Genomic DNA, 25,210 nt, shown 5'->3' with positions numbered 1-25,210 from the left:
TGCCATACGTGCACATCCTATTGTGGCTTGAACCTAAAATACAAGCAGACGAAGTAGATCTTATTATATCCGCTGAGCTGCCAGATCCTGTCAACGATTAACAACTATTTTTGATTGTTAAAAAGAACATGTTGCATGGCCCATGTGGTGAACACAATGTTCTATCACCATGTATGAAAAATAGGATTTGTACCAAAAAATACCCACGCCCTCTCACTAATGAAACAGAAACTGGTGGTAATGGTTATCCCATTTACCGTAGAAGGAGCCCACAACATGGCGGACAGACAATCACAATGACTGTTAGAGGCCAAGAAATTACTGTCGATAATCAGTGGGTGGTTCCATATTCACCTGTACTATGTCGCACTTTCAATGCTCACATTAATATTGAATACTGCCAATCAGTGAAAGCTATTACATATATTTGCAAATATATCAACAAAGGCTCAGATCAAGCAACTGCTACTATTGCAAACAAACATAATGAAATTGAAACATCTCAATGGCAGGTATATTAGTACTTCAGAGGCTGTTTGGCGCATCCTTCAGTTTAACATTCATGAAAGACATCAGACGGTCACACATCTAGCTGTACATCTGCCAAATGGACAAAGAGTCTATTTTAATAAAAAAACAATGAACCGAGTAGCAGAAAATCCAACACCTACAACACTTACGGCCTTCTTTAAATTGTGTGCCACGGACACTTTTGCTCAAACATTGCTATACCAAGAGGTACCACAATACTATACCTGGGGAAAAAATACTTTTATACGGAGGAAACGTGGAATTGACGTATTAGGTCACCCTGGAGTAAAAAAGGACTCAGCTCTTGGGAGAATGTACACTATTCACCCAAACCAATCTGAGTGCTTCCATTTACGCATTCTTTTACAACATGTTCGGGGACCTACAAGCTTTGAAAGTCTTTTAATCGTTCATGGACAATTAATGCCTACCTACCAAGCTGCATGTAAATCACTTGGACTCATTGAAGACGACCAACATTGGAAACATACTTTAAATGATGCTGCCCTTTCAGATAGCCCAAATCAACTACGCCAATTATTTGTTACTATTCTGATATTCAGTAACCCTTCGGATCCAATGTCTTTATGGGAGGAATACAAAGAACATTTATGTGAAGATATCCTACACAGAAAACAACAAGAAACATATGATGACTCAATACCATTCACTAATGACATCTTTAACCAAGGACTCATAGCAATAGAAGACTCCCTCTATGAACTAAATAAGAAATCTTTAAAAGATTTCAAATTGCCAGAAAGTTATAGAACGATACATAACACTAACAAACACACTCAAATACTACCTTCAAATTATAACATCCATCAATACGTAGAACAACATTTACCAAACTTAGTTCCGGATCAAAATGTCGCATACACCACCATTGCTCAAAGTGTAGAAAGTAAAGAAGGTAAATTATTCTTCTTAGACGCACCGGGAGGAACAGGGAAAAAGTACTTAATAAACCTCATACTAGCTAAAATACGCTCTTCAGGACTATTGGCTCTTGCTGTAGCAACTTCGGGAATAGCTGCTACTTTGCTAACTGGTGGGAAAACTGCACATTCAACGTTTAAACTACCTTTAAATCTTTCATTGGAGAAAGAGTCAACGTGCTCTGTACGCAAAAATGGACCCATTGGAACACTGCTTCAAAGAGTCTCTCTTATCGTGTGGGACGAATGTACTATGACACACCGCGCACATATAGACGCCGTCAATAGAACTCTACAAAACATTCAAAATGTTAATACCATAATGGGTGGTGTTACTTTTGTGTTTGCTGGAGACTTCAGACAAACTCTTCCTGTTGTTCCAAGAGGAACACGTGCGGACATACTAAAAGCATGCTTAAAAGCATCACAACTCTGGGACTGTGTTCAAACTCTCACATTACGCACTAACATGAGGACACATTTAGGTGGTGGAGATAGTCACTTTGCTGATCTTCTACTCCAACTTGGTAATGGTGAAGTACCTACCAATAATGACAATATTAATATTCCCAACTTTGGTACGCCAGTGTCTACCTTACAGGAACTCATACAACATGTATACCCGGACATAGAGCAGATTGCTACAAGAGACTTCCGCTGGATTTGTGAAAGAGCTATAGTTGCACCCAGAAACTCAAGTGTTAACCATATCAATGAACACATACTACTTCAAATACCAGGAGAAACAAAAGTCTATAAATCCATTGATACAGTATTAGAAACTGAAGACGCTGTGCATTATCCTCAAGAATTCCGAAACTCACTTAACCCATCCGGACTTCCACCTCATGTACTACAAATGAAAGTTGGGATTCCCATCATGTTATTACGCAACCTACATCCACCTGATCTATGCAATGGGACACGACTACAAGTTATAAGTCTTTTACCCTATGTCATTAAGGCTACTATTCTCTCTGGCCCTGCCGCAGAACACTTAGCACACATTCCACGCATACCCATGATACCAAATGATCTACCATTTCAATTTAAACGCTTGCAATTCCCTATTAACATTGCTTTTGCTTCTACTATTAACAAATCTCAAGGACAAACATACAAAGTTATAGGCATTGACTTACGAGAAGACTGCTTCACTCATGGGCAGTTATATGTTGCTCTTTCAAGGTCTGGAAATTTGAAAAACCTATTTATTCTACGTCCACAATCAAATGAAGCCAAAAATGTTGTGTACCGAGAAATACTAAAAGCTTTATAATACTTTTTCACACATTACTTTTTCCCCTGGACGACGTCGGGACGGGCTGCTAGTAATCAATACAGGAGTTATTAGCGAAAACGAGAGTCAGGGTCCAAACAGATATGGGAGAGTTGGAAGTCCAAAAGGAGGGAGACAGCAGTGGAGGAGAAGATAAGACAAATGTCCAAAGACCGGCTGGGTAGGTGACATCCAAACCGGTGTGCCAGAGCCAGTCTCCCCTTATAGTAGGTCGGAGCAGCTCCACCGGGGTTCGACCATGCGGTTCGGACTCCACCGGCTTAGGGTGAGGATCAGGAGGCGAATGAAAGACTTGAGTCCATGTGCGGGTGAGTATAGATGGCGAGAGTGGGGGGGTAGGAGAGGATATGTAGCTTGGCTGCCCTCTAAGTCTGGTAGGTTGAATTTGCTGATCACTGACTCTGAGGCTGGGGGTTTTCAACCACAAGACTTGTCCTTGACTAGGTGGGATAAGTGGCAGTCGTTTTAGTGTCAGGTGCTGTTCAAGTCCCTTGTTGTTAAGGACATGCCAGTTCCCTGGATAGAGATTATGGTCGATCAGAAGACTCCATGGTGAACAAGGAAGAGTTGCCCAGTTGGAGAGAGCCGAAAAGTCCTGCCCGAAGCAAATGCTGCATGGGCGCCATGTTGGAGTCAGGCGCATCCGGGAATCAGTATTTGCCTCGTCAAAGGAGAGAGCCCTATGGTAACAGGGACAAGCCCAGTCCACCTCCTGAGATAGTTATGGGCCATTAGGGTATTACATGGAATCCCCACTCACCGTCGGCTTAAAGAGTCCCGAGGCGCTATCTTGTCCAGCACGTCCGCTCCCTGGGACTCGGTTCGGGATACTTGATTTCCCGTTCAAAGTGAAAGCTCAATCCAGTCTCCTGTATGGAATAGAGAACAGGGGAATGGTGGTCAGGCGGCTACGTGGAACACCTCCTTCGGCATTGGGCACAGTCTCACAGCTCCCTGGGTGCCATCAAGGAGGATAGGAAGGCCAGGATGTTGCGGCTCATATCTCCACGAAGCAAAGTCCGAGAAGGGCACAATTCAGCTTCTGGGAGTCAGCAAGTGTTCAACAGAGGAATCGTTGGTCTGAGTGGACCACAATGGGGCGGGACAACACTCCGAAAAGTGGAGCGAGGGTTCGCCATGGACCATCAGCTCCAAGCGGCCATGCTGGAAACTGGCTCCTCTTACTATTGGGTTTCCTCTGTAGATAATAGTGGTGGATTGGTTTAGATATGGTGAAGGTATTCGGTCCAGTGTGGCTGGAAAACAATCCTTACTATAGAGATACAGCTCTAAACTGCATGCTTTATCTGGTATACTAATATATTTCCACATGTATGAGAATGAAAATATTCAAACCCAAAAAACAAAAACAAAAATCAATGAAACTGGGAGTTCTTTTTTACACAGAGTGAGGAGCAATGCTGCAGTCTTTCAAAGTAACACTGGCCTGTATGGGTGGCCAGTGTTAGGATGACCACTTCCCTTCAGGTTATTACACTCATTGTTTCCAGTTCATGGACTTCATAGCCTTCTGAAGTCTGTTTGTTGTAGTCTTCCAACTAACTGGACTAGCACACGTGGAATCAATGCTTTGCAGTGATTCATTTCAGGACCGGAGACCGTGTTCCCAACAGCATGGATTGAGGTAGTCACACTAGCCAGAGCTGAGATTCTTTATGAGGGGTACTGCTGATTAATGAAGAATCACCATAGCCAAATGCACACCTGGGTTCTCAAAATACAGAAGCTTTTAAACTAGAGAACAATTGATGCCAAACAGAGGATAGGACAGTCATTCTAGCACTAGCTGATGAGGTGGCGACACCACTCAGGCAGAAGAGACAACGCAAGCTCCTATAGAATGTGCAGGCTCTTCTTGTGAGACTTTATTGAAACAACGGGAAACATCCTTTTTTTTTTTTTTTTGGAAACCTTTATTGTGCAACAAAAGCTTACAGGTACGGGCCAACAACCATGCAGGCCGGCCGCGAAATCAAAACAGCTCAGCAGTCCCTGAGACGAGGAACAGCAATTATCCGATGCATCACATACTGGAGAAAAGGGGGGACCACTGAGTACAGGATAAGTGAGGTTAATTTTTAAAGTTATAGGTAAGAAGGATCAGACGCAGTCACTTCATCGATAACACATGGCGGGCAATGATCCAGCGAATCACCAACAAACTAAGCAATAATTAGAGGATCATCAGAAGAACTTGAGGATAGGAACAAACAGTACAATACATACTGGTCAGTACCCGCCCCATGATCGTGGAACATCCTGACTCACGGTAGTGGAGAGACCAACAGCAGAAACAATAAGCAGCGCTACACCTAACCACCAAAGTGACCCAAAGGAAAAAGGAAAGAGTAAGAAGAGTCAAGAGAGAAAGGAGAAAAATAAGGCCCATGGAACCAAGACGAAACAAAAGACCCACCCCCAAACCCCCACCCAGCACGCATGCAGAGGCTACGGCCTACCCCCCCCCCCCCCCTAGCAGTGTGCCTGTCGCCCAAAAACCGAGTCCCGAAATATAGACTCAGAAAAGAGAAAAAAGGAAAGGAAAAAGAAGAAAGGGGAAAGGAGAAAAAAGAACTAAGAACTGATGGGAGAGGAGACATGCAATCAAAACGATCTGCTCCCACCCCCCACCTGTGCACAATTGGAACTTACGAGAAGAGGAAGTCACTGCAAAGTCAAATACAGGAACATGATGAGGAAGCGATCATACTTGTACAATCGAAAGTACGCCATTTATCCATGCACGAAGTAGTAGTCCGCTGATGCAAGTTATCTCAACCCTGTCCCTGTCTGTCCAGGGCCATAGACACAGAGTGCACATTGAACCAGAAGTGGACGGGCCAGGAGTGAATCGCAAGAACTCCAGGCCACAAAACACAGCACCAGTCATGATGGCCTCAGATATGACCAGCAAGAAAAAGCAACAGCAACAGCAGGCAACACGAACAACGCCCCGCTGACCAAGAAGGGGCACTCGCTCCGCTAGGACAGACATCGGATCCCGGCTCAGCAGGGCAAGGCGAACAATCGCCGGGAGTCACGGCAAAGCAGGCCCGGACGGACCCCGGCCGGAGTCCCTCCGTCATTTCCACTCCTTGGAAGCGCTCCCGACAAAACAGAGCAATGGGCATCCAGACCTCCAGACAAGCGACGGCCGTAATCTCATCAACCTCGGGGAAGGTCCGTGCAGCAGAGTTCAGCGGTTGGTCCGCACCCGTGGGGGGCAGCTCAGCGAGCCCGTCAAGAAAATCATCATCCGGCCCAGCGACATTCAACATCATGGCCTCACGCCAGGAACTCAAGGCAGCGAGGACGTCGCCAATCGTAGGATCACCCCTACAGTATTCAGCAAACGTGCCGCGCGACAAGCCAGTGTTCCCGTCGACGACGGGTCTGAGATACAGGGCGCTGGCCACCATCTTGTCAACACGGCGAGGCCACTGTACACTCCAGCCCCGATCCGGTGGCCAGCGGGGTTCAGCGAGAGCCAGCCGGGGACAGTCAACCGCACCAGTGGTGCAGGGAAGCGGGCCACCAAAACATTGGAGGTAGTCGGCGCCTCTGGCCCATGGGCACCGCCCGCCGAGTCCGGGCGGAGGATTTCAAAATGGCCGGTTGGGAGACAAAGGGGAGACGCGTCTCCCATGCGGTCAACCCCTGTCCGTGGGATGCGGCACCCCGCCACCAGGTCCCACCAGGTCCCCGGACCACCAGTCCGGGTCCGGTCAGTCGCCACCGGTCCAACCGCACAGTGGCCTCTTTGGTCGACCCCTCTCTCAGTAGTGTGGCTCACTGGTGCAGTAGTGTGGCTCACTGGTTAGAGGCGGCAGACCCGAGAGCAGAGGACGGCCCGGGACCAGGGTTCGATTCCCGACGCGGCAGGTTTCTGGACCAGGGTCAGCGGACTCGATAATTCTCTCGCCTCGGTGCCCACTCTGATCAGCGATCACACTCGGCAACTCTGGGCATAAGCTTGCCTCATCTGCACTAACGGCCCCACCAGACCGCCGGGGATGCCTGGTCTCACCCTGGAGATACCCATTAAGGGACCATCTCCCAGGGAAGCCAGGAAGGGTTTCGCAGCGGTCGAAGCGCGGAGATACTCCTCCGGGAGTCTATCCTAGCGCTATATAAACCCACAATTAATTATTAATTAATTAATTAATTAATTAATTAAAGGGGCCGGCACAGGAACTTCGTTCCAGTCGGGAGCCGCAGGCAAGTCCAGGCCCACCCACCTAGCAGGCTCCGAAGCGAACAAGGGCACAGCTCAGGATCCGCCGCACCCAGGAGCATCCGGAGCAGATGGTAAGTATCAGCAATCTGTCATGTTTCCATATTTCCACGAATACATCTTCTCGGGCAGGATAGGGCACAGGATTAATAAAACCGGCGAGAAGGTCGACGGAGCCGAGCTACAACGTGGCCATCACGGTCGCGAGCTTGGCTCCTCCCCCGGGAAACATCCTTAACATCGCAGTCAGTACACCGCGATACTGTTATATCGTGGTTGTTACAACGACCGTGATGTAACCAAGCTATGCCATTACAACGCAAGTCTTTACACCGGCTTGCGCTAGATGGCGTGCTAACATTACAAATAGTGAAGTTTACTATCCCAACACCTTCCCTACTGTTAGGTGGACTGGAGTTGGAATAGTAAATTACACTTTTCTAATGTTAGCACGCCATCTAGCGCAAGTTGATGTAAAGACTTGCATTGTAATGGCATAGCGTGGTAACATCGCAGTCGTTGTAACTACTGCGATGTCGTTGTAACTACCGCAATGTAACGGCACGTGTTGTACTGCCTCGTGTGGTTACGTCATACATCCTGAAGCTTGTGGACAAGCACCATAGGGTTCCTGTCTACATGTTATCAGAATCTCTGTTTTATCAGTGTCTGCCAGAAGCCAACAAGTCCCCATCCAGTTCCTGACATCAGAAAGACAGTGTATTAAGGAACAGTCTTAAATAGGCTATGAGAATTCTGATAATGAGGACTCCAGGCAGTCTGCAATAGCTTTTGTAGGTTTATTCAAGAAAGCACGTCTTTATGAAGGGGCACTGGAGCAACTGCTTACAACCAGAATGCAGAGCTACAGTGACCTCATGACACATTCTAAGATCTAGACATTCCAAGCCAAAAGCTTACTTTACCACACATATCCCTTTTTACAGAACAAAGTATGAAGACAACTTATTCTGAATATGGTGCCCATAACCCCTCAAAAAAAGAAAAATAGGAAGAGATAGGAGTAGAAAAGAGAAAAAGAAAAACGAAGAAAAAGGAGAAAAGAAGAAAAATCAAGGTCAAACAAAATCATTCCATCTTCAAGGTCGTACAGGAATGAGAGAACTCTTTCTAATGGTCACATTACTTTTTGGACATCTTTTGATGGGCAGAAGACATTTTTCAGTGTCACCAGACATGTCATGATGAGGAACAAGTGATACACGATACATGCCCCGCCAATTTCCATCAAAGTTTAACAGAATTTCTTCCTAGTTCCAAAACTTAAACTGGATTTATAAACTTGGATAGACCTTTCCCAACAAGAGTTGAATTCTTCACACGTACCCAATCCCCGATTTTCAATCTACATTCCTTCTTTAAGCTAGAATAGGTTTTAGCAGATATCTTTAAATTTACAAGATTGGAATTAAGTTCAGCTGATTTCCACCATTCATTCACACTTCCATCTTTTTGAGAAATTGTTTTGGTTCAAAACAGACACTGTTCAATGGTGGGTTCCCAACCTCTCATCAGTTCAAAAGGAGATTTCCCAGTCATAGAATGTGGAGTGGTACGGTGAGACCACACTAGCTCTTGAATGGACTTTGCAACGCAAGATTTGCTTTTGATAGATTGAATACATTCTACAAGTACTTTGTTAATGCGTTCAACCTTACCATTGCGTTGAGGTTGGTAAAGGAATGTTCCTAAATGTTTTATAGCACAATTTTCTAAAAATGAAGACATTTCAGATGACATAAACGAACTCCATTCTCTGTAAGAATCTCACCAGGTAGACCTTCTCTTGAAAACACTCTTTGAAAGCTTTCAATTGGTTTTTTTTAGTAGTTGATTTAGAAATTGCTTCAACTTCGACCCACCTAGAGAGGTGATCAACCATCACAATGAAATATCTCATGTAGTTGAGAAGAATTTGATAAGGACCTAAGAAATCACCCAAATGTCTCTTGGGACAAGGATTGATTGATTGAACTTGAGGTTCAGTTATTAAGATCTTGTCACTGAGTTTGCATTTAGCCCAGTTGGACACAAATTCTAAAACCTCGGAATCCATGCGAGGCCACCAAAATCTCTGATCTTTTTCTTGGTCAAAGTGGAACCTAGATGACCCCCATGTGCTAAGTTAATTAAACATTGATGAAACAGAAATGGGCTATTAAATTTATCTCCACGGACTAAAATGTCACCTTCAAGAGACAGCTCATCCAAAAACTTGGTTAGGAATAGGATAAGAATGAATAGCAGAGATCCAGTCTTTTTTCACAAAAAGTAACATCTCCTATGTATGTAATAAAACACTATTTCTTATTATTTTTTTTGCAGAGTTTTATATAGCGCGAACTTGACCTGAATCCGAATAGGGTATTAGAGACCTTTACATAGCACCAGTTACGTTACAGGAGGACACACATTCATTTTTGTTAGGCACGGGCGATTAAGTGATGTGCCCAGAATCACAGGATGTTTTAGCGTCATTACCGAGACTCGAACCCCGTTCCCCTGGTCCAAGGGCGAGCGCCATAGCAGTTAGGCCATCTCCTTTCTGTTTCCCATTCTTGATTTTCAGGTTCATCAATAGGGAGTCTGGAAAGACAGTCTGCACAGGAATTTTTCCCACCGGGAATGTATTGAATAGAAAAAATGAATTCTAAGAGTTTTGATCCTAACCTTGAAATACGACCTGTGGTACATTGGATGTTCTTAGACAGGGTAACAAGGGTACTCCCTAAGGTACTTTCAGGTCTAGAGGAGGGAGTGGCACACCAACAACAAGAATAAGGGGAAACCTCTATTCTTACATATTTCTTTACACCTGTGCATTAAGGTCTCTTCGAAATTACATACAGGATGCAACAGGAAACATGAAATCATTCATTCACTTAGACTTAGTGTTTGTATTTTATTTTTTTCATTTATTCTCCATCATTTTTAGGTCTCGTGCCTGCGATGCATATGGCGAAGCCATATGCCATCGCGCAGGCGCGATAACTATTGTTGCCGGGTCTGCTTCCCAGGAGACAGAAACTGTCACGCCCACGCTCAGGAAAGCGATCGGAGCCGGCCGCGCGCGCGTTCCCAATCATCTGTCTCTCTGGGAAGCACACATTTTTTTTTTACAATAGCGATCGCTCGCAATCACTTTCAGCGCTCCTACTCGCTGTGACCCTCAAAGGCGACAACAGGGAATAGACGCCGGACTCTGTGCGCGCTGCTAACACCGTAAAGTAAATATTCATCCCTACTACGCAGTAACTGCTGCTCCTGGCAGTTCGCTTTTCATTTAATTTGATAATGTGTTCAGCAAATGAAGTGGTGCGGGCTGCAGTGTTTTACCAACACAAATGCATATTTCCAATCATTGTTAAACGGGGGCGGCTCAAGGCAGACCTTCAACCCCCGACTAGCGCCGTGTGCGATAGGAAGAGTAGGCGCTATCAATCGTTATTGTCTGTCTCGCGCGCTGTAATTGCATTCGATAGTCCACTGATTCTGATGTCTGCGCTAATGTTGGGAACAGCGGAGAGACAGATGCTCGGGAGTCGGGACTGATCATATGCATCCAGTGGGCACTTTGATAAATTGGCAGCGAGGCTCCGCGTTTGATGATAAATTGTTAACGCTATAGATTATGAACAGCTGAACACTTCAAGCGCGCGCCGAGAAAAAAAAGCATATGATACGGAGGTAAGGGATTCGGGAATAAATAATTAGGGCATGACTAGACTCCAGACTGTGCTCTTTTTCCTTTTCACCTACACTTTCTTCGAATCTGTGTAGCCAATCATCTGCTTTTTGCTAGAAGAGAAAAAAAACAACAACTATTCTGACCGAGATCACCAGAAAAGCAAGAGGGGTTTTATTGAAGATTTTCCATTCCAAATGTTAACCTACTCGCTGTGACCCGCAAAGGCGACAACAGGCAATAGACGCCGGACTCTGTGCGCGCTGCTAACACCGTAAAGTAAATATTCATCCCTACTACGCAGTAACTGCTGCTCCTGGCAGTTCACTTTTCATTTCATTTGATAATGTGTTCAGCAAATGAAGTGGTGCGGGCTGCAGTGTTTTACCAACACAAATGCATATTTCCAATCATTGTTAAACGGGGGCGGCTCAAGGCAGAGCTTCAACCCCCGATGAGAGCCGTGTGCGATAGGAAGAGTAGGCGCTATCAATCGTTATTGTCTGTCTCGCGCGCTGTAATTGCATTCGATAGTCCACTGATTCTGATGTCTGCGCTAATGTTGGGAACAGCGGAGAGACATATGCTCGGGACTGATCATATGCATCCAGTCAGTGGGCACTTTGATAAGTTGGCAGCGAGGCTCCGGTTTTGATGATAAATTGTCTCACTGGTCTCTCAGCCTCTTCTGCTCGCTCCTCAGTGATTGCTCTTCCTTTCCGCCCCTCTCCCGCTTCTGTAGTTTCCTTTGGCTCTCACTTCCTCACCGTTAACACTTCCTTACCTGCCTCCCAGACCTCCTGGCATTGCCATTTCCTCCCTAGTTTCTCCTCTTTCACTCTAGTCCATTTGCAGTGCTTTCTTTGCATGTCTCACTCATTCTCTCCTCTGGCATTTGCCTTCCACTTGTCTCTCCTTCCTCTGCGTTTGTCCATCTCGCCAAGTCTTCCCTCTCTTTCATCTCTCCCTTAGACACCTCCTTCATTGCTCTCGGCATCTCTTTATCTCTGTCCTGCTCCTCTGTCTGTGCTATCTCTCTCTTCTTTCCTCTACTTCGCGTACTCTCTTCTGCCTCTCCTTCCTTCTAGCTCTGTATATTCTTCTCGTACTGATGTACACCCATCTCTCGCCGTCTTTGTCTCTTCCTGCCTCTTTTAATTGTGCCTGCTCCGGTGCTTCTCATACGTGTGTCTCGCATATTTCACCAGAGTCTCGGTCTTCTACATTATTCTCTGTCAATGTCTCCCCACTCTCCCCAGATTGCGCTCTGCCTTGATAGATCCATGGCTATGCCCCCCTCCCTGTCCTTTTGCCCCTCTCTCACTCTGTCCACCGTTCTCCGCAGTGTCTTCCTTTCTCTCGCCCCCTCCTGCTACTTCTGTATTTCTATGTCTCTCACTTTCTCATCTGATATTGTCACCTTCTCCCTCTCTCTCCGTCTACCCTGGTACCTCTCTTCCACTTGAATCTCCCCTCCCCCCTTCTTTGCTCTCTCTTTCTAGACTGTTGTCTCATCTGCTGCTTCACTTCTAATGCTCCCTCCCACCAATGTGCTTCGGTCACACTATTCTTCCCACCCACTCCACAGGCCCCTTTCTTTCTCTTTGTATTCTGCTCTGGCGGCCTCTTCTCCCCCTCCGCATTGTCACCTCTCTCTGTCTATCCCACTTGTTACTTCTCCTTCCGCTCTCTCTCCTGCCCCCTTAGTATCGTTTTCTTTGTTTTTCCCACTCTGACCAGGTGCCTCTTGTCCATCTGCTGTCTCCTGTGCATTGGTCCCCCCTCCCCCGCCCCTGTCACTTCTCCCCATATCTATCTGACACTCTCTAAAATTGGGCTTCATAAGTATATTTTGGGCCGCACCAAAATCCACTTGTTTTTTAAATTTGCAAAGCTCTTTACTTAATAGAGTGTTCCTCTATAAACGCTTAACACACGCACTCACAAACACACACAAACACACTCACTCACAAACACATGCACTCACAAACACACGCACTCACAAACAGGGTAGCACTTTGATGTCCCACTTGTTGGACAGCTTCTTTGGAAGAGACTGATGATTATGCATGATGAAGATGTGGTGTCATGGCAGAGCTAAATATACAAACAATATACGGGCAACCTCCTCATCAGCAGTAAATCAGCAAAGCTTCTCCCATTTAACATCGGAGCACTACATTCTCACAGAAAGAGCTGGCCTTGTGGTCTTTCTGAAACTCTAAAGGTGGTTGTAAACCCGCAGGCTTTGCTTGAGCCCAGAATGACAGGCTGTTGAGTCGACGCCGAGATTATTCAGTCCTTGCTCTTCAGTCTGTCAGGTTTAAAAAGGCTCGGCACCGCAGGAAGCTGCCTCTTGTGCATTTCTGAGTTATTTTGCTGACCCACGGGTTCTCCAGTGATCCACCTCCTCCTCCTCGGGAAGCAGAACAGGCAGATTTAGGCAGCCATCCTATTTGCCTCAGTGGGACGTGCAGGCGATGAGATCCATTTATTGTTTCATATAGCTACTAATAGTATCTTGAAAAGGGGTTTTGTTGGAACATATTTCTTTTTTATTCTGCATATTGTAGTGTTTGTATTCCCTTGCCCTCTTCAGATCTCAAAGAGAAAGCAGAGTGTTTTTTCCCCGAGGAAAAATAAAAAGGTTTAAACCAAGAAAAAAGATGGAGTTGTCAACATTTTTTGCAACGGAATAAGAAAGAATGCTCTGTTCGCCCTCACTCTATCTATCTATCTATCGATCGCCCTTACTCTATCTATCTATCTATCTATCTATCACCCTCACTCTATCTATCGCTCTCACTCTATCGCCCTCACTCTATCTATCGCCCTCCCTCACTCTATCGATCTATCGCCCTCACTCTATCGATCTATCGCCCTCACTCTATCGATCTATCGCCCTCACTCTATCGATCTATCGCCCTCACTCTATCGATCTATCGCCCTCACTCTATCGATCTATTGCCCTCACTCTATCGATCAATCGCCCTCACTCTATCGATCTATCGCCCTCCCTCTATCTATCTATCGCCCTCCCTCTATTTATCTATCGCATCACCACAGCATCACTCAGCACCACCACAGCGTCACTCAGGGGCACCACAACATCACTATGCCCTACCACAGCATCACTGAACGCCACAACATCACTCAGCGCCACCACAGCATCAATCTGTGCAACCATTCAACAACTGATTCAAATATGTTCTCTCAATGTTTCAAGCTTTATTACAAATGTCACAAAAAGATGTTAATATTTCACTTCTGTTCTTGGATTTTCATCACAATAAAATACACTGAACATAATCTTCACAAAAGTTATTTAGAAAAGTTTAAGCTATTGCCATTATAAATTACAATAACTTTTATTTAAGTATTCAATATTTTAAAAAAAAATAAAAGCCATTGTTATTTGTATTATCAATATATCTAAGTCACGTAAATACAACACATATTGCATTACAAATGCTATAGGTGTCACATTTGCGAAAGTTATAACTATTGGCCTTGTAAATGACAAAGCTATTAATTTTGCTATTTTCAAAACCAACACATAAATAAAAAATGTGTCATTTACAATACCAATAGCTCAAACTTTCCTAATGCGAGACCTATTGCATTGCAAATGCTTGTTGTAACAGTTTTCAAACTACGGGTTCAGTTATACCTTGAGGAGTCTACTATAGGACACATTTTATGTTTTTCACTGTTGCTTGTTGTGTTAGTAATGTCAGGACAGTCAGTATGAAAGATTGAGTACGTATGAATGATGGTATGAGTGAGAGTATTCTTATATGTATTGCTTAGGGGTTCCTGTTAAGACATGATTTAACCCTGCATTTTAAACTCATCTGTACATATGTCACCATGTCACTGTATTGCAATTTTGATAAAATAATTACTAAAAAATGAGAAGAATAAAACTGTTACAAAAACCACCTCACTGCCTTGTCTTCTGCCTCCTGCACCCTCTGTTGAGAACAAGGAGGATGCCAATGCATGCTGGCAGGTGGCACAGTCATTGACAGCACATGTGAGTCAGCATCACATTAGTATCTCCAATTCTCAGATGGCATTGAGAGATTTTCTACATAGGTTTTATAGCACATGGACTGATGAGACACCCTGAATGCAGAGCTTTGTTTGCTCGAGAGTGTGCAGAATATGTCAGCTTGTTTCATATCTTGCTTCCCTTGCTATGGATAAATCCCTCACATGCTCGACCTGGGTACGTCCAACTTAAGGGCAACCTCATTTTTTACTGTACATGGTCTTTTCCAGTCTGTTCTGTACCTTTGTTTACTTGTAACGTTTCCCTAGGTCCCATGGAAAAAACCTATGGTGTGCTACACATCTTGCCCTTCAGAACTTCTTTCTCTGAATTCTCATCTTTAAAGTAATTCAGGATTTCCGTAATCTTTGACGCCCTATGGAAACCTATTCATTCTGAGGTTTCAAATTCCCTCTAACATTCAATTGCAATAGAAAGGATTTGAATTTTCTGGGATGGTTTAAGCTCTGCTTATTGCCATCACAAAGGTCTTTATTTTGCCATTTAAATTTGATCTTCTACATTATATATAGTGTGTGCGGTTGGGCCAGTGGGCTTCTTCCTTTAGTGTTTTAAACTGTCAATCATGTTTAGAGCATAAAGCATGGGGTAATGGGTCAGCCCAACTTACCACTGAATCCCTCCGCTTACAAACTCGGAGAACCGACAGACCACATTGCTACGCCACATCACGGCAACAAGCCCAAAAACTTAGGGTAAGCGGATAGGCTTCCCTGCCCTGTCCAACCGCGTATCCAGAACATTTCACCCTGAACACGCCTCCCTGATGCCTATAAGCACTTCCTTCTCGCGTCGACTTATGTTATACCCGATAAGGACCGGGTTGGAACTATCACCCGTCCCACGATATTGCCTGCAGCCTAACTCCAACAGCCCTGAAGAGTCACGGGTCTACCCCGTTATTGACGAAACACGTGTCGGCTGTTTTTTTTGTGAAACTAATACTCACACCGGATGAATTAAAAACAATTAAGATAACAACATTGGAGTTTGATCTTATCCTTCCACTTGAATGATACAAGACCCTACCTATGAACTAACTCAGGTTGTGTGCGCTTGACTTTGTTTTCCCTCCTCTTATAGTGACTGAACATTCAGTTTAAAATGGCTCCTTTCTCTTCAATGACAAAGCTAATTCAAAGTGTGGCTCTATATACAGTTTTCATGCACTTCAGGTGCCAGTTAGATGTGGATATTCACTTCCCATCTCCTTTTTAAGGGGTTTAGGTCAGGCCTGGGAATAGTTTTGCTACGCATAACTTTTCAAAGATACAAAGAAAACTCTGCGAAGTTCCGCAAGTGGCAGAGTGCTGTGCAAACTGCTGTTCGAGCTGTTTTTTTCTGACGCTCGGGTAGAAATTCTACCTGAGCTGCAGCTCGCGCTCACCAACTTACCATTCGTGAGCAGAAAAAAACTCTGCTGCACTACGCGGAGTTTTCTACACTCCGCGAGCTCCGTGGAACGCGGAGTGCAGAACACTCTGCAAACTCACTGAACAGAGCGGAGTTCACCACCCAGACCTAGTTTAACACTGTAAACTTATAGCTGCCTGTGATTTGAGTGCTGCTTGTTTAGGTGGGAATCTGTTGTTGCCTCCCTCAAAAATTATTCAACAAATGCATTATGAAGCTGTGAGGCGCGTTAATTAAAACATCACTAATAAAACAGCTGTATCTAAGTTGTTTTAAAGTTCTCATTTTAATTGCAATCCAACAGGGGTAATGTTTATACAATGGTAATAGCACCTCTGGGTAGTAGGTGTTTCAAGCTACTCTAGCAACCCGGCCAGACTATATTGATTGATTTATTCATATTCATACAATTCCATATCACAGATGGATTGTGCGTTTTCTTACCTCTCAGGGACCACTATTACCCATCTTCACTTTTTTTCCTCAGGGGTAATGTTTAGATGGCAATATATTTTATATTTTATTTGTTTTCCTTTCAATTTCTGTATCATATGCGGACACCACACCTTCTATCCCAGTACAGAAATATTGTCTTTGCCAATGCTTGTTCTAAACTCTAAATAAACTGTGTTCTGGGCCTATAAAGCAATATGTTGACAGGATGTTCTTGTTCCACAGTATTATTTTTACATAACGTTTGTCTTTCATTTCCTGCTATTTATAATGCTGGTCACCAACTGTTAACATGCAGGAGAGATTTCGAATGGAGAAAGAACATATTTCATGTTCAATATTTCTCCCTATTTCTGTGAGCAATTTATAATGGGTTACATGTTAGAAGAAAAAAATATTCCCAAATCTGCATAATAAGAATATTGCAAGTCACTGTAGAGTTCTGGAACTTTATAAAGATGCTTACCTGGGGGTCTCCATACCTACTTATAGTGAAAAGACCTGAGAACCCTACAAGGTTTCCTAATGTTGTAAATGCTCAATGCAGAGCTATGTTTACTCCAAGTCTCTGAATACCTGTCTCAGGTCTGCAGAAGCTGATCACCTTCTCGGGTGCTCCTTTCATGAATACCAGGCTCTGGTCGCCCCCAACCACCTGTGTGACAACCGACATCCTCTGTAGGCCTGAGGAGAATGGGAACTGGTGCACGATGGCGAGGCCTTCGACAGGAACCTAAGGACGAAGCAGAACATTACGTCAGCATGATTTTGAGCAGTTAGATTAACATTTCTTGTATTTTACATTTTCTTGAGGGCACGATAAGATGATCAGGACAAACGTAGCATAATGGAAGTCTAATATGTCCTAGCACAAATGTCCCAGTTGACGTGGCTCATAGAGGGCTAGAAACCACAGACAATTATTATTATTGGAGGTGATCTAGAGTCTCAGCTGGTTGTGGAGGTGACCGGTAGTCTCTGGTGGTTGTGGAGGTGACCTAGACTCTCTGGTGGTTGTGGAGGTGACCCAGAGTCTCTGGTGGTTGTGGAGGTGACCCAGAGTCTCTGGTGGTTGTGGAGGTGACCCAGAGTCTCTGGTGGTTGTGGAGGTGACCCAGAGTCTCTGGTGGTTGTGGAAGTGACCCAGAGAGTCTCTGGTGGGCGTGGAGGTGGCCCAGAGTCTCTGGTGGGCGTGGAGGTGGCCCAGAGTCTCTGGTGGGCGTGGAGGTGGCCCAGAGTCTCTGGTGGGTGTGGTGACCCAGAATCTTTGCTGGTTGCGGGAAGGCACAGCAAACCATAGGCCTTGGATGAGCAGATATTCATGCATCTGTTTTAAAAAGAAATCCATTTTGTTCTTCAATTTCTGTGAAGATTATATTTTACATCAATGTGCCACTGCTAGTAGACAATTCCTCGTGACATTTTTGGTGATTTTGTGAATTTCACTGCATTCTTGAATGTATATGCTTCTTTTGTTTTACTTACAATGTTGTACTAATTAGTTTGCAGTTCAAATGGAGGTTGCCTTGCATTTCTTTTTTTTAAAAAAAACTCTTTCTAAACATTGCTCAATAGCCCATACTTTACATGAACTGCTTGCATTGGTACCCAGTGAGATTGATACTTTACCATCAATACAAATAAGAGGCATGAGGGAACAGGAAACTAGAAGAACATATGAAAAGTTTTCCAGGGTTAAGCCCACATACCATGATAAATTTATGTAGCCAGTGTCACGGCTCCGGTCTCACTACCCACTGCCACTCCGCCCCACTCCAGATGTTCCATGTCATTCTCTCATGCACAGCCCTCTGTCTCTTTGCCAGGACGCCAATACTCTTTCCCATTTTTTAACACCCCCCCCCTACTCTTATACACCGTTTCCTTAGCTCGCTGGCACCAGTCAAGGTCTCACCCCCACTCTTCCAGTGTCGGGGGCTAAGACACCCCTTACCCCCTGGCAATGTTTCGCCTAGATATCCCTGCTGCAAGAGCCAACCAAATATCCACATATCTGTTCCAGTTGGGAGTCCCCTTGAATCATTAATAAAAGCCTTTTAATGTCCATTGGAACCGTCACTCCCACCACCCTGGACATAGTATCCATGACTCTTTGCCAATACCAGACGATTGCCGGACATTCCCAGGAAATATGTAGGAAGGTTCCTTCCCGCTGGCATCCCCTAATGCACAATGCTGTAGGGGCCTTGGCCCAGGTGTATAGGTGTGTACGAGGATAGTAAGTGCAGTGTAGTATCTTAAGTTGTACCAACCTAAATCTGGATTGACCGCAATCTCTTTAGCTCTGAATTGCCTCCTGACACTCCTCATCATCTATACTTCCCAGGTCTTTAACCCAGGCCTCTCTGAGGGTTGTTAGGGGGTCAGGTACATTGTTTATCAATTTACGGTATATTGCGGAGGTCACCATCTCTGGAATTGGGTTTAGTAGTAACCTATCCTCTATTGGCGAATAGTCGGGAACAGAAGCGCCACTGTGGATGTGGGTGCGGAGTGAATGCGTTAGTCTCAAATGATGGTAACTCTGGGTCTTGTGTAGATTATACTCCCGCTGGAGTTCCTCGAACGTGAAGGGAGTATCCCCTTTACAGACATCTCCCAAGTACTCAATGCCTATCAATTTCCACCCCTTAAAGCCAGTTAGGGCAGCCACTTCAAGTAGTGGATCACCCAACCACAACAGAGTTAGACTAGTCAGTTTCCCCGTCCAGCAAAGGATTTTATTAGCCACTCTCCAGCACTGTATCACCACTTTAGTATGTACCAGCCACTCAGGACGTGATTTTCGGGAGAAGAGGCTCATAGTTTCCTCCCGGCATGCCAGCCCTGTCTGCTCTATATGCCGGCCCCTCAACATCTGCATACACCCGGTCATTTATGACCTGGAGCTGTGAGGCCCAGTAGTATGCCTTGCATTTCTGAAGCCTTTATATGTTTTAAATATTCATGCACATTGTGTTTTTCTTTCTTTAAGTATTACATTTCTCTATCAATTCAGATATTTGTGGAATTTGATATTTTTAAAAAATATTTAATTTACAAATTTTTTATGCTCATTGCATATTTTGCCCTAAACTTGATGTTGACCTAACAGTTTTAGTCTACAGATATGTGTCTCTTTGCTTGGCTCAATATTATTTTCGATTTATTTCCATGCATATTGCTTGGACTTTCACTATATACCCGTTTCTCTCCATTAAATCTTAGCACTAGTAAATTATGTTTTCAGTGTAACATTCATCATCAAAGATAGAATTGTTCTGGGTTGCTCAGGTTATGGCCACCTGTGGACACGCTTAGACCAACACGTTAAAGTCACTGGATGTCTCCTGCTATGGTTTTATCCCACAAACATCCATAGTATTTGTGCAGTTCAGCCATTGCACCTCTCTTTGGTGAATAGTATCCCATCAACCATGTTCACCGATCTCTGCAACACCGCTTTAGAGAGTACCCCATGATCATGGACTTCTACAGCACTTCTCTTCAGTGAGTGTCCCCTTATTTACTGACCTCAGCTGCTTTTCTCTTTACGGAGTACTCCTTTCAACCATATTCTTTGAGCTCCTCCTGCTCTTAGTATCATACATATTCTATTAGACGCTCAGTGTTCGTTACCCGGAGTCAGCCACATAGCCCGAGAGTGCTGTAGTTGTACGTCCACTACGCCATGCGTGTTAGTGGGTGGTTGTGTTTAAAAAAAAAAAAAAGAATATGAACACTATAATATGCAAATATATACACACACACACACGATAATATCAGAATGCACGACTCCTGGAGAGATGGACATCACAGCATCTAGAGGAAGCGTCTAGAGTAAATTCAAGTCACAGAGCAGCACCTTTCAGGTACCTGCAGTCCTCGTCCAAGATCCCTGGGTGTGGTGGCCTTTGGGAATCAACACATATGCGGTCTGCCTAGATCTCTGCAAGGTCTGGGTAACCTCCCCAAACCCATTGCTCACCATGCATTAAATGCTTATGTGTAAAGACAGCAGGTTATGAAGTCAAGACAGTCTAGCCATGAGGCAGGACTAAATCACAACTGGTCCAGGAGATTTGATGAGGAGGATACCATCATTACATTACAAGGCACCAATGATGTAAAATAGTACAAACAAATGTCACTGAATGCCAAACACAAAGCAGTGTGCAGCAACAACTGAATTGCAGGTTGTAGAAAAATGCTGTGGCAGAGAATTAGAATCCACACTTTGAAGTGTGTCCTACTTCTGTAACATCATGTGTCATATCCCCCTATGTCCAAAGCCTAACAAATGGCCAAAAAGTGTAGCACTGAATTTCTTTGAGGTTATGGATTACACACTCTTGGAATATTTGTATAAAAGTTTATTTCCTATAGGTGAAATTGGCAAATGTCTCTAGAGATTCCACTCAGCCCATACACAATATATTCTTCACATTCCTCAGTTTGGGGTCCACCCTTTAGGACATTCAGACTGGTGGAAACAATAACATGTTTGGCCAATCACAATGGGCGAATGATAAACCACAACTTAAAATGATGGTATGTGAATCATCCACTACCTTCCACGACCTGTGGGGATGGGTTTGTTTTACCCAGAAGTCTGCAGTGGGGGTTGGAATGCTTCTGCCTTCAGTAGATTCATTGTGCTTTATAAAGTGGAAGATTTTTGCCGAACCCCAGCTCTCATCTAGAGCATGACCAATAATCGTGACCACCCCAAATGTTCTCCTGTTCAATATCTTCATTGGCAGTTATAGAAGCTGAAGTGCAGTCCACGGGCATTGTCTGGGCATACCCACATTTTTAATTTGTAGCTTTTAGAGAATGTTATAGGTTTCCAGCCAGTCACATCAGAGTGCTGCTAAGGAGGACAACTTCAGTACAATCTGATAGGTGAGGCAAGACCTTTCTGGTGTTCCTCAACCAGGATCCCTCTGCTTCAGAGGTAAGTTGCATGGGGTGTTTCAAGAGTTTTAATATTAGCTCTTGGCTCAATCACATGTGGTTTGGTTTGTTTTGGTTGTCATATTTGGACTAAAGACATTCCATAGCCTAAGGCCCTTGACTCCCAGCGATATGATTCCATAATCGTGGAGATGCGGAGCAATGGTTCCTGGTTTGAATGTTGGGTTTCTAGCGGGTGATGGTATTTTGGCATTTTCCTCCATTAGTCACTGTGGACAGTGCAAAGGACCCAGAGATTGATTCTTGGGGAGCTGGTTTGACGTGGGAACATTTACTGATATTCAGAGTTGAGATGCCTTATTCTACATCAATGTTGGACACTGCACCCTTTTGATAAGCATTTTAATTTAATTTTCTAAACTGTTATCTTATTTACCATAGTACCAAACAGCAGTTCGAGATAGTTTGATCTATTAAGGGCTTTATATAAACGTAAAAATAAACATTCAACATTATTCCAATGACTCTTGGGACGCAAAATTTTGCACACATTTAGGGCCAGAATACTCAAGGGCTTGGGGGATTTACTGTGCCACGCACAGCCAAACTGCACGGCACTGTGTGGTATAGTAAATCTTGAGTAACCCAAGGCAACACAAGTTGCTGCCATGCATTAGTCTACCCTGGAAAGGCATTCCGTGTGTGGAGCGTGTTCCCACTCATCCACCTATGAATCTTGATGCATTCCCAGATTTACTAAGAGAAGTGAACCTGGGAATCTGTGAAATTGGGACACCTTCCCAGGGGAGGCGTAGCAAGGAGAAATATGTTTCTTTCTAATATCTTCCTCTTTCTGCAGGAGTTGCATGCTGCAACACGATCAGGCTTCCCAAAGGTGCTCCTCCAGTCTCGCACATTGTGTGCGCATTAAAGACTACGTTTGGCCGAATTCGAACAAGAAAAACAATTTTAAGCCCATGTTGGGGGTTCCGATGTCATTCGCGGAACCTCAAGATGGCCGCCGACTCACGATACGGGTCGGCGGTCTAGTTGTTCATCCTCCTCGCGGCTGCTGATCCTTAGGTGAAGTGTGCGCTGCCCTTTGAATGCGCACTTCACCTGAGGAATTTGGAGAGTGTACAGCAATATTTTGAAGTCCTGTCAGGTTTCCCCCTTCTTAGCCCTTAGCGTCGCGTTCTTTCTTTTTGGCCCGAGTTAGCATAGGGAATCCTTGCCTCCTTAGTTTCTCCGTTCCCTTCCCTTTCTAGCTTCCCTTCACTTACTAGCTTCCCTTCCTTGTGCCAAGTCCCATCTGAGAAGGCTTCCGAAGAGTTTCAAGGTCTCGTCAAAAGGAGTCCTCTCGTTGCTGGTTGACAAGACAACCAAGAAGACACAGAAAATACAGATAAGTCGTTCGAATATTAGTATTGACAAAAAGGAATTAAGGCTAATATTGTGACTAAGTTCGATTATCAGAGACTGGAGAGTACATTGCAGAGTGACCTCACTTACCTAACTAGATAAACCTCAGTTGGAGTCAATGAAGGAAAGGAAAACAAAGATAAAAACGAAAGAAAAAGTTAACAGAGTTTAACAATAAATCAGGAATAGAAGGAGAATTACATTAAAGGGGAGAATAGAATTAGGGACAAGAAATAAGAAAGAACAAGAAGAACTCTGGTGATAGAATCTAATATATGTATGTTTACAGGTGTAATCAACTAGAAATAAGCCAAAGCATTACAAATAAAAAAACGAAGACACACCAAAGAAGAGTAGCGCTAGCTGCAGGATAAATAGGTACGGTTAGACAGAGTTTGAATGAGAGTAGATAGCGGAGAGAGTAGGGATAAAGATAATTTCTCATTTCTTTTGATGCATTAGAGTTCTAAGGCTTCACCAGTTTCAACAAGAAATTTTAAGAGAAGCAGAGGAACAGATCCTGAGCAGTCTCCTCTTGTTTGTTATTTCATCCAAATTCCCCCTTCCCCCTCATAGAGTGTCTTGGGGGGTCTAGTGTTACATAACTGGCCACCAAGCAATTCTGGGGGTGGAGTTGGGAATCAAGCATCATCCTGCTCCTGTGCAAGTCGGGGTAAGAGTTCACTTTTAGTCTTCTGACAAGCACACAAAGAGGAAAAAGCTTCAGAGGATTGTTTTTGCACAGGAAGGTGCCGCTTCCTCCACAAAAACAATCCGGTCTGTTACTCAGGTACATTGGTGCAAGGGTGCCTGTGTGGATGCTTGACTGCAACAAGGGCCCCAGCACATAGGGAGAATAGAAATGAACCATACCCTAGTATATATGGCACATTACTGTCTTCTCCATTTCACGCAGCACAGCAAGTGGTCTTGCTGTATTGTCTCAAATCTTTGTGAATCTACCACACAGTACCTTGGTGGCCTTCGGTCCTGGCTTGAGAATCATTGATGATGTTCGATTCCCTTTGACGTCTTCATTGATACTCTGATCCTCAACCTCCTGGCAGCAAAAAGAAGAAAATCATTTAGGGCAGTGATAATCAATTTAACTAAATCTGGTTTTTACAAATATTGTTTGAGTAATTGCATTTGTAGATTACATGTGATGCTGTAACACAACACTTCCATCTATAAAAGTTTCGAGATACTGCAGTTCATTTTTTTAAAATAATCCATATAAAGTTTACTCAGTAGGTCGTAAGTATTTAAAAAGGGCTTCTAACCTTCTGGCAACTAAAAGTTCCACTTTTTATACAAATTACCATTAAAGGTTAACTTCTTTACTATGTAGCTCTTGAACAGTACCAAAAAAAAGAGCATTGGCAATTCCAGGAGGTCTGGCCTCAAAGGAATGTTGTGTGGTAATGTGAAGCATCACAAGTAAACAGCAGAGGAATGTGTGTATGTGTGTAAACAAAATTTTGCAGAATATTGGTGTATGTTGAAAGGTCAGCTGCAGTTGTACTGTGAGGCCTAATCTAAACATTCATTTAGGTTAATCAGTGCCCTCCTCCCATCGGCGCTTCAGCCAGAGAAAAACACCATACATTTTCTAATTATCTAAGAGACTTTTACATGATTACAATGTCATGTGTGTGTCCTAGAAAATTCAACTCAGGCAGCTGAATAAATTAACAAAATGATCAGAGCTATGTTGCGGGCAAGCACATCTTTGTAGAAGCACACAACTCCTGCCCAAATAAAACATGTAATCCAGGCTCCCAATATGTGTGTGAAGCCAAAGCCCCTCCCTAGTGATGCTCACATAGGTGTCTGGCAACAGCTGTGCTCTGCAGCCAGACCATAAAAGGATAATATAGTTTCATTTTGATAATTTACCAGACTAAGTTGCCGTGGTTCTTGTGCGGAGTTAGACCACCTTCTCCGAAGGTCTTTTGATGGAACCAGCAGAACGATCATTCTTATGACGCTCTGTCTCTGTTCTTCACTTGTTTGATGTTTCCCTCAAGCAGTGTTGCATGGTTGACATCTTACACGTGTCAGTGAGAAGATCAGCCGGTTTCATGGGAATGTCAATAACATGTGGATAAATTGAAGCAGACTCTTTTAGATAGTTTGAGAGATGCTTTTGAGGCTATGTTAGTTTATTCTGGAGTGAGTTCTAGATCGTCAATGG

At 44.1% G+C, this 25,210-nt stretch overlaps 1 protein-coding gene across 1 annotated transcript in view; it reads right to left on the bottom strand.

The window, feature by feature from the left end:
* Positions 1-25,210, bottom strand: part of LOC147684252 (putative cation-transporting ATPase 13A4) — a 287,710-nt gene that overhangs the window by 96,026 nt on the left and 166,474 nt on the right. The window contains exons 15-16 of the mRNA XM_086944653.1: positions 23,987-24,073; positions 17,251-17,407 (exon numbers count right to left, since the gene is read on the bottom strand). Coding sequence (XP_086800779.1) covers positions 17,251-17,407; positions 23,987-24,073 — 244 coding nt within the window. The remainder of the gene's footprint in view (positions 1-17,250; positions 17,408-23,986; positions 24,074-25,210) is intronic.

Source organism: Lissotriton vulgaris, chromosome 11 (assembly GCF_964263255.1).
Source record: "Lissotriton vulgaris chromosome 11, aLisVul1.2, whole genome shotgun sequence".
Classification (NCBI taxonomy): Eukaryota; Metazoa; Chordata; class Amphibia; order Caudata; family Salamandridae; genus Lissotriton; species Lissotriton vulgaris.
This window is presented reverse-complemented; position numbering and strand designations above follow the sequence as displayed.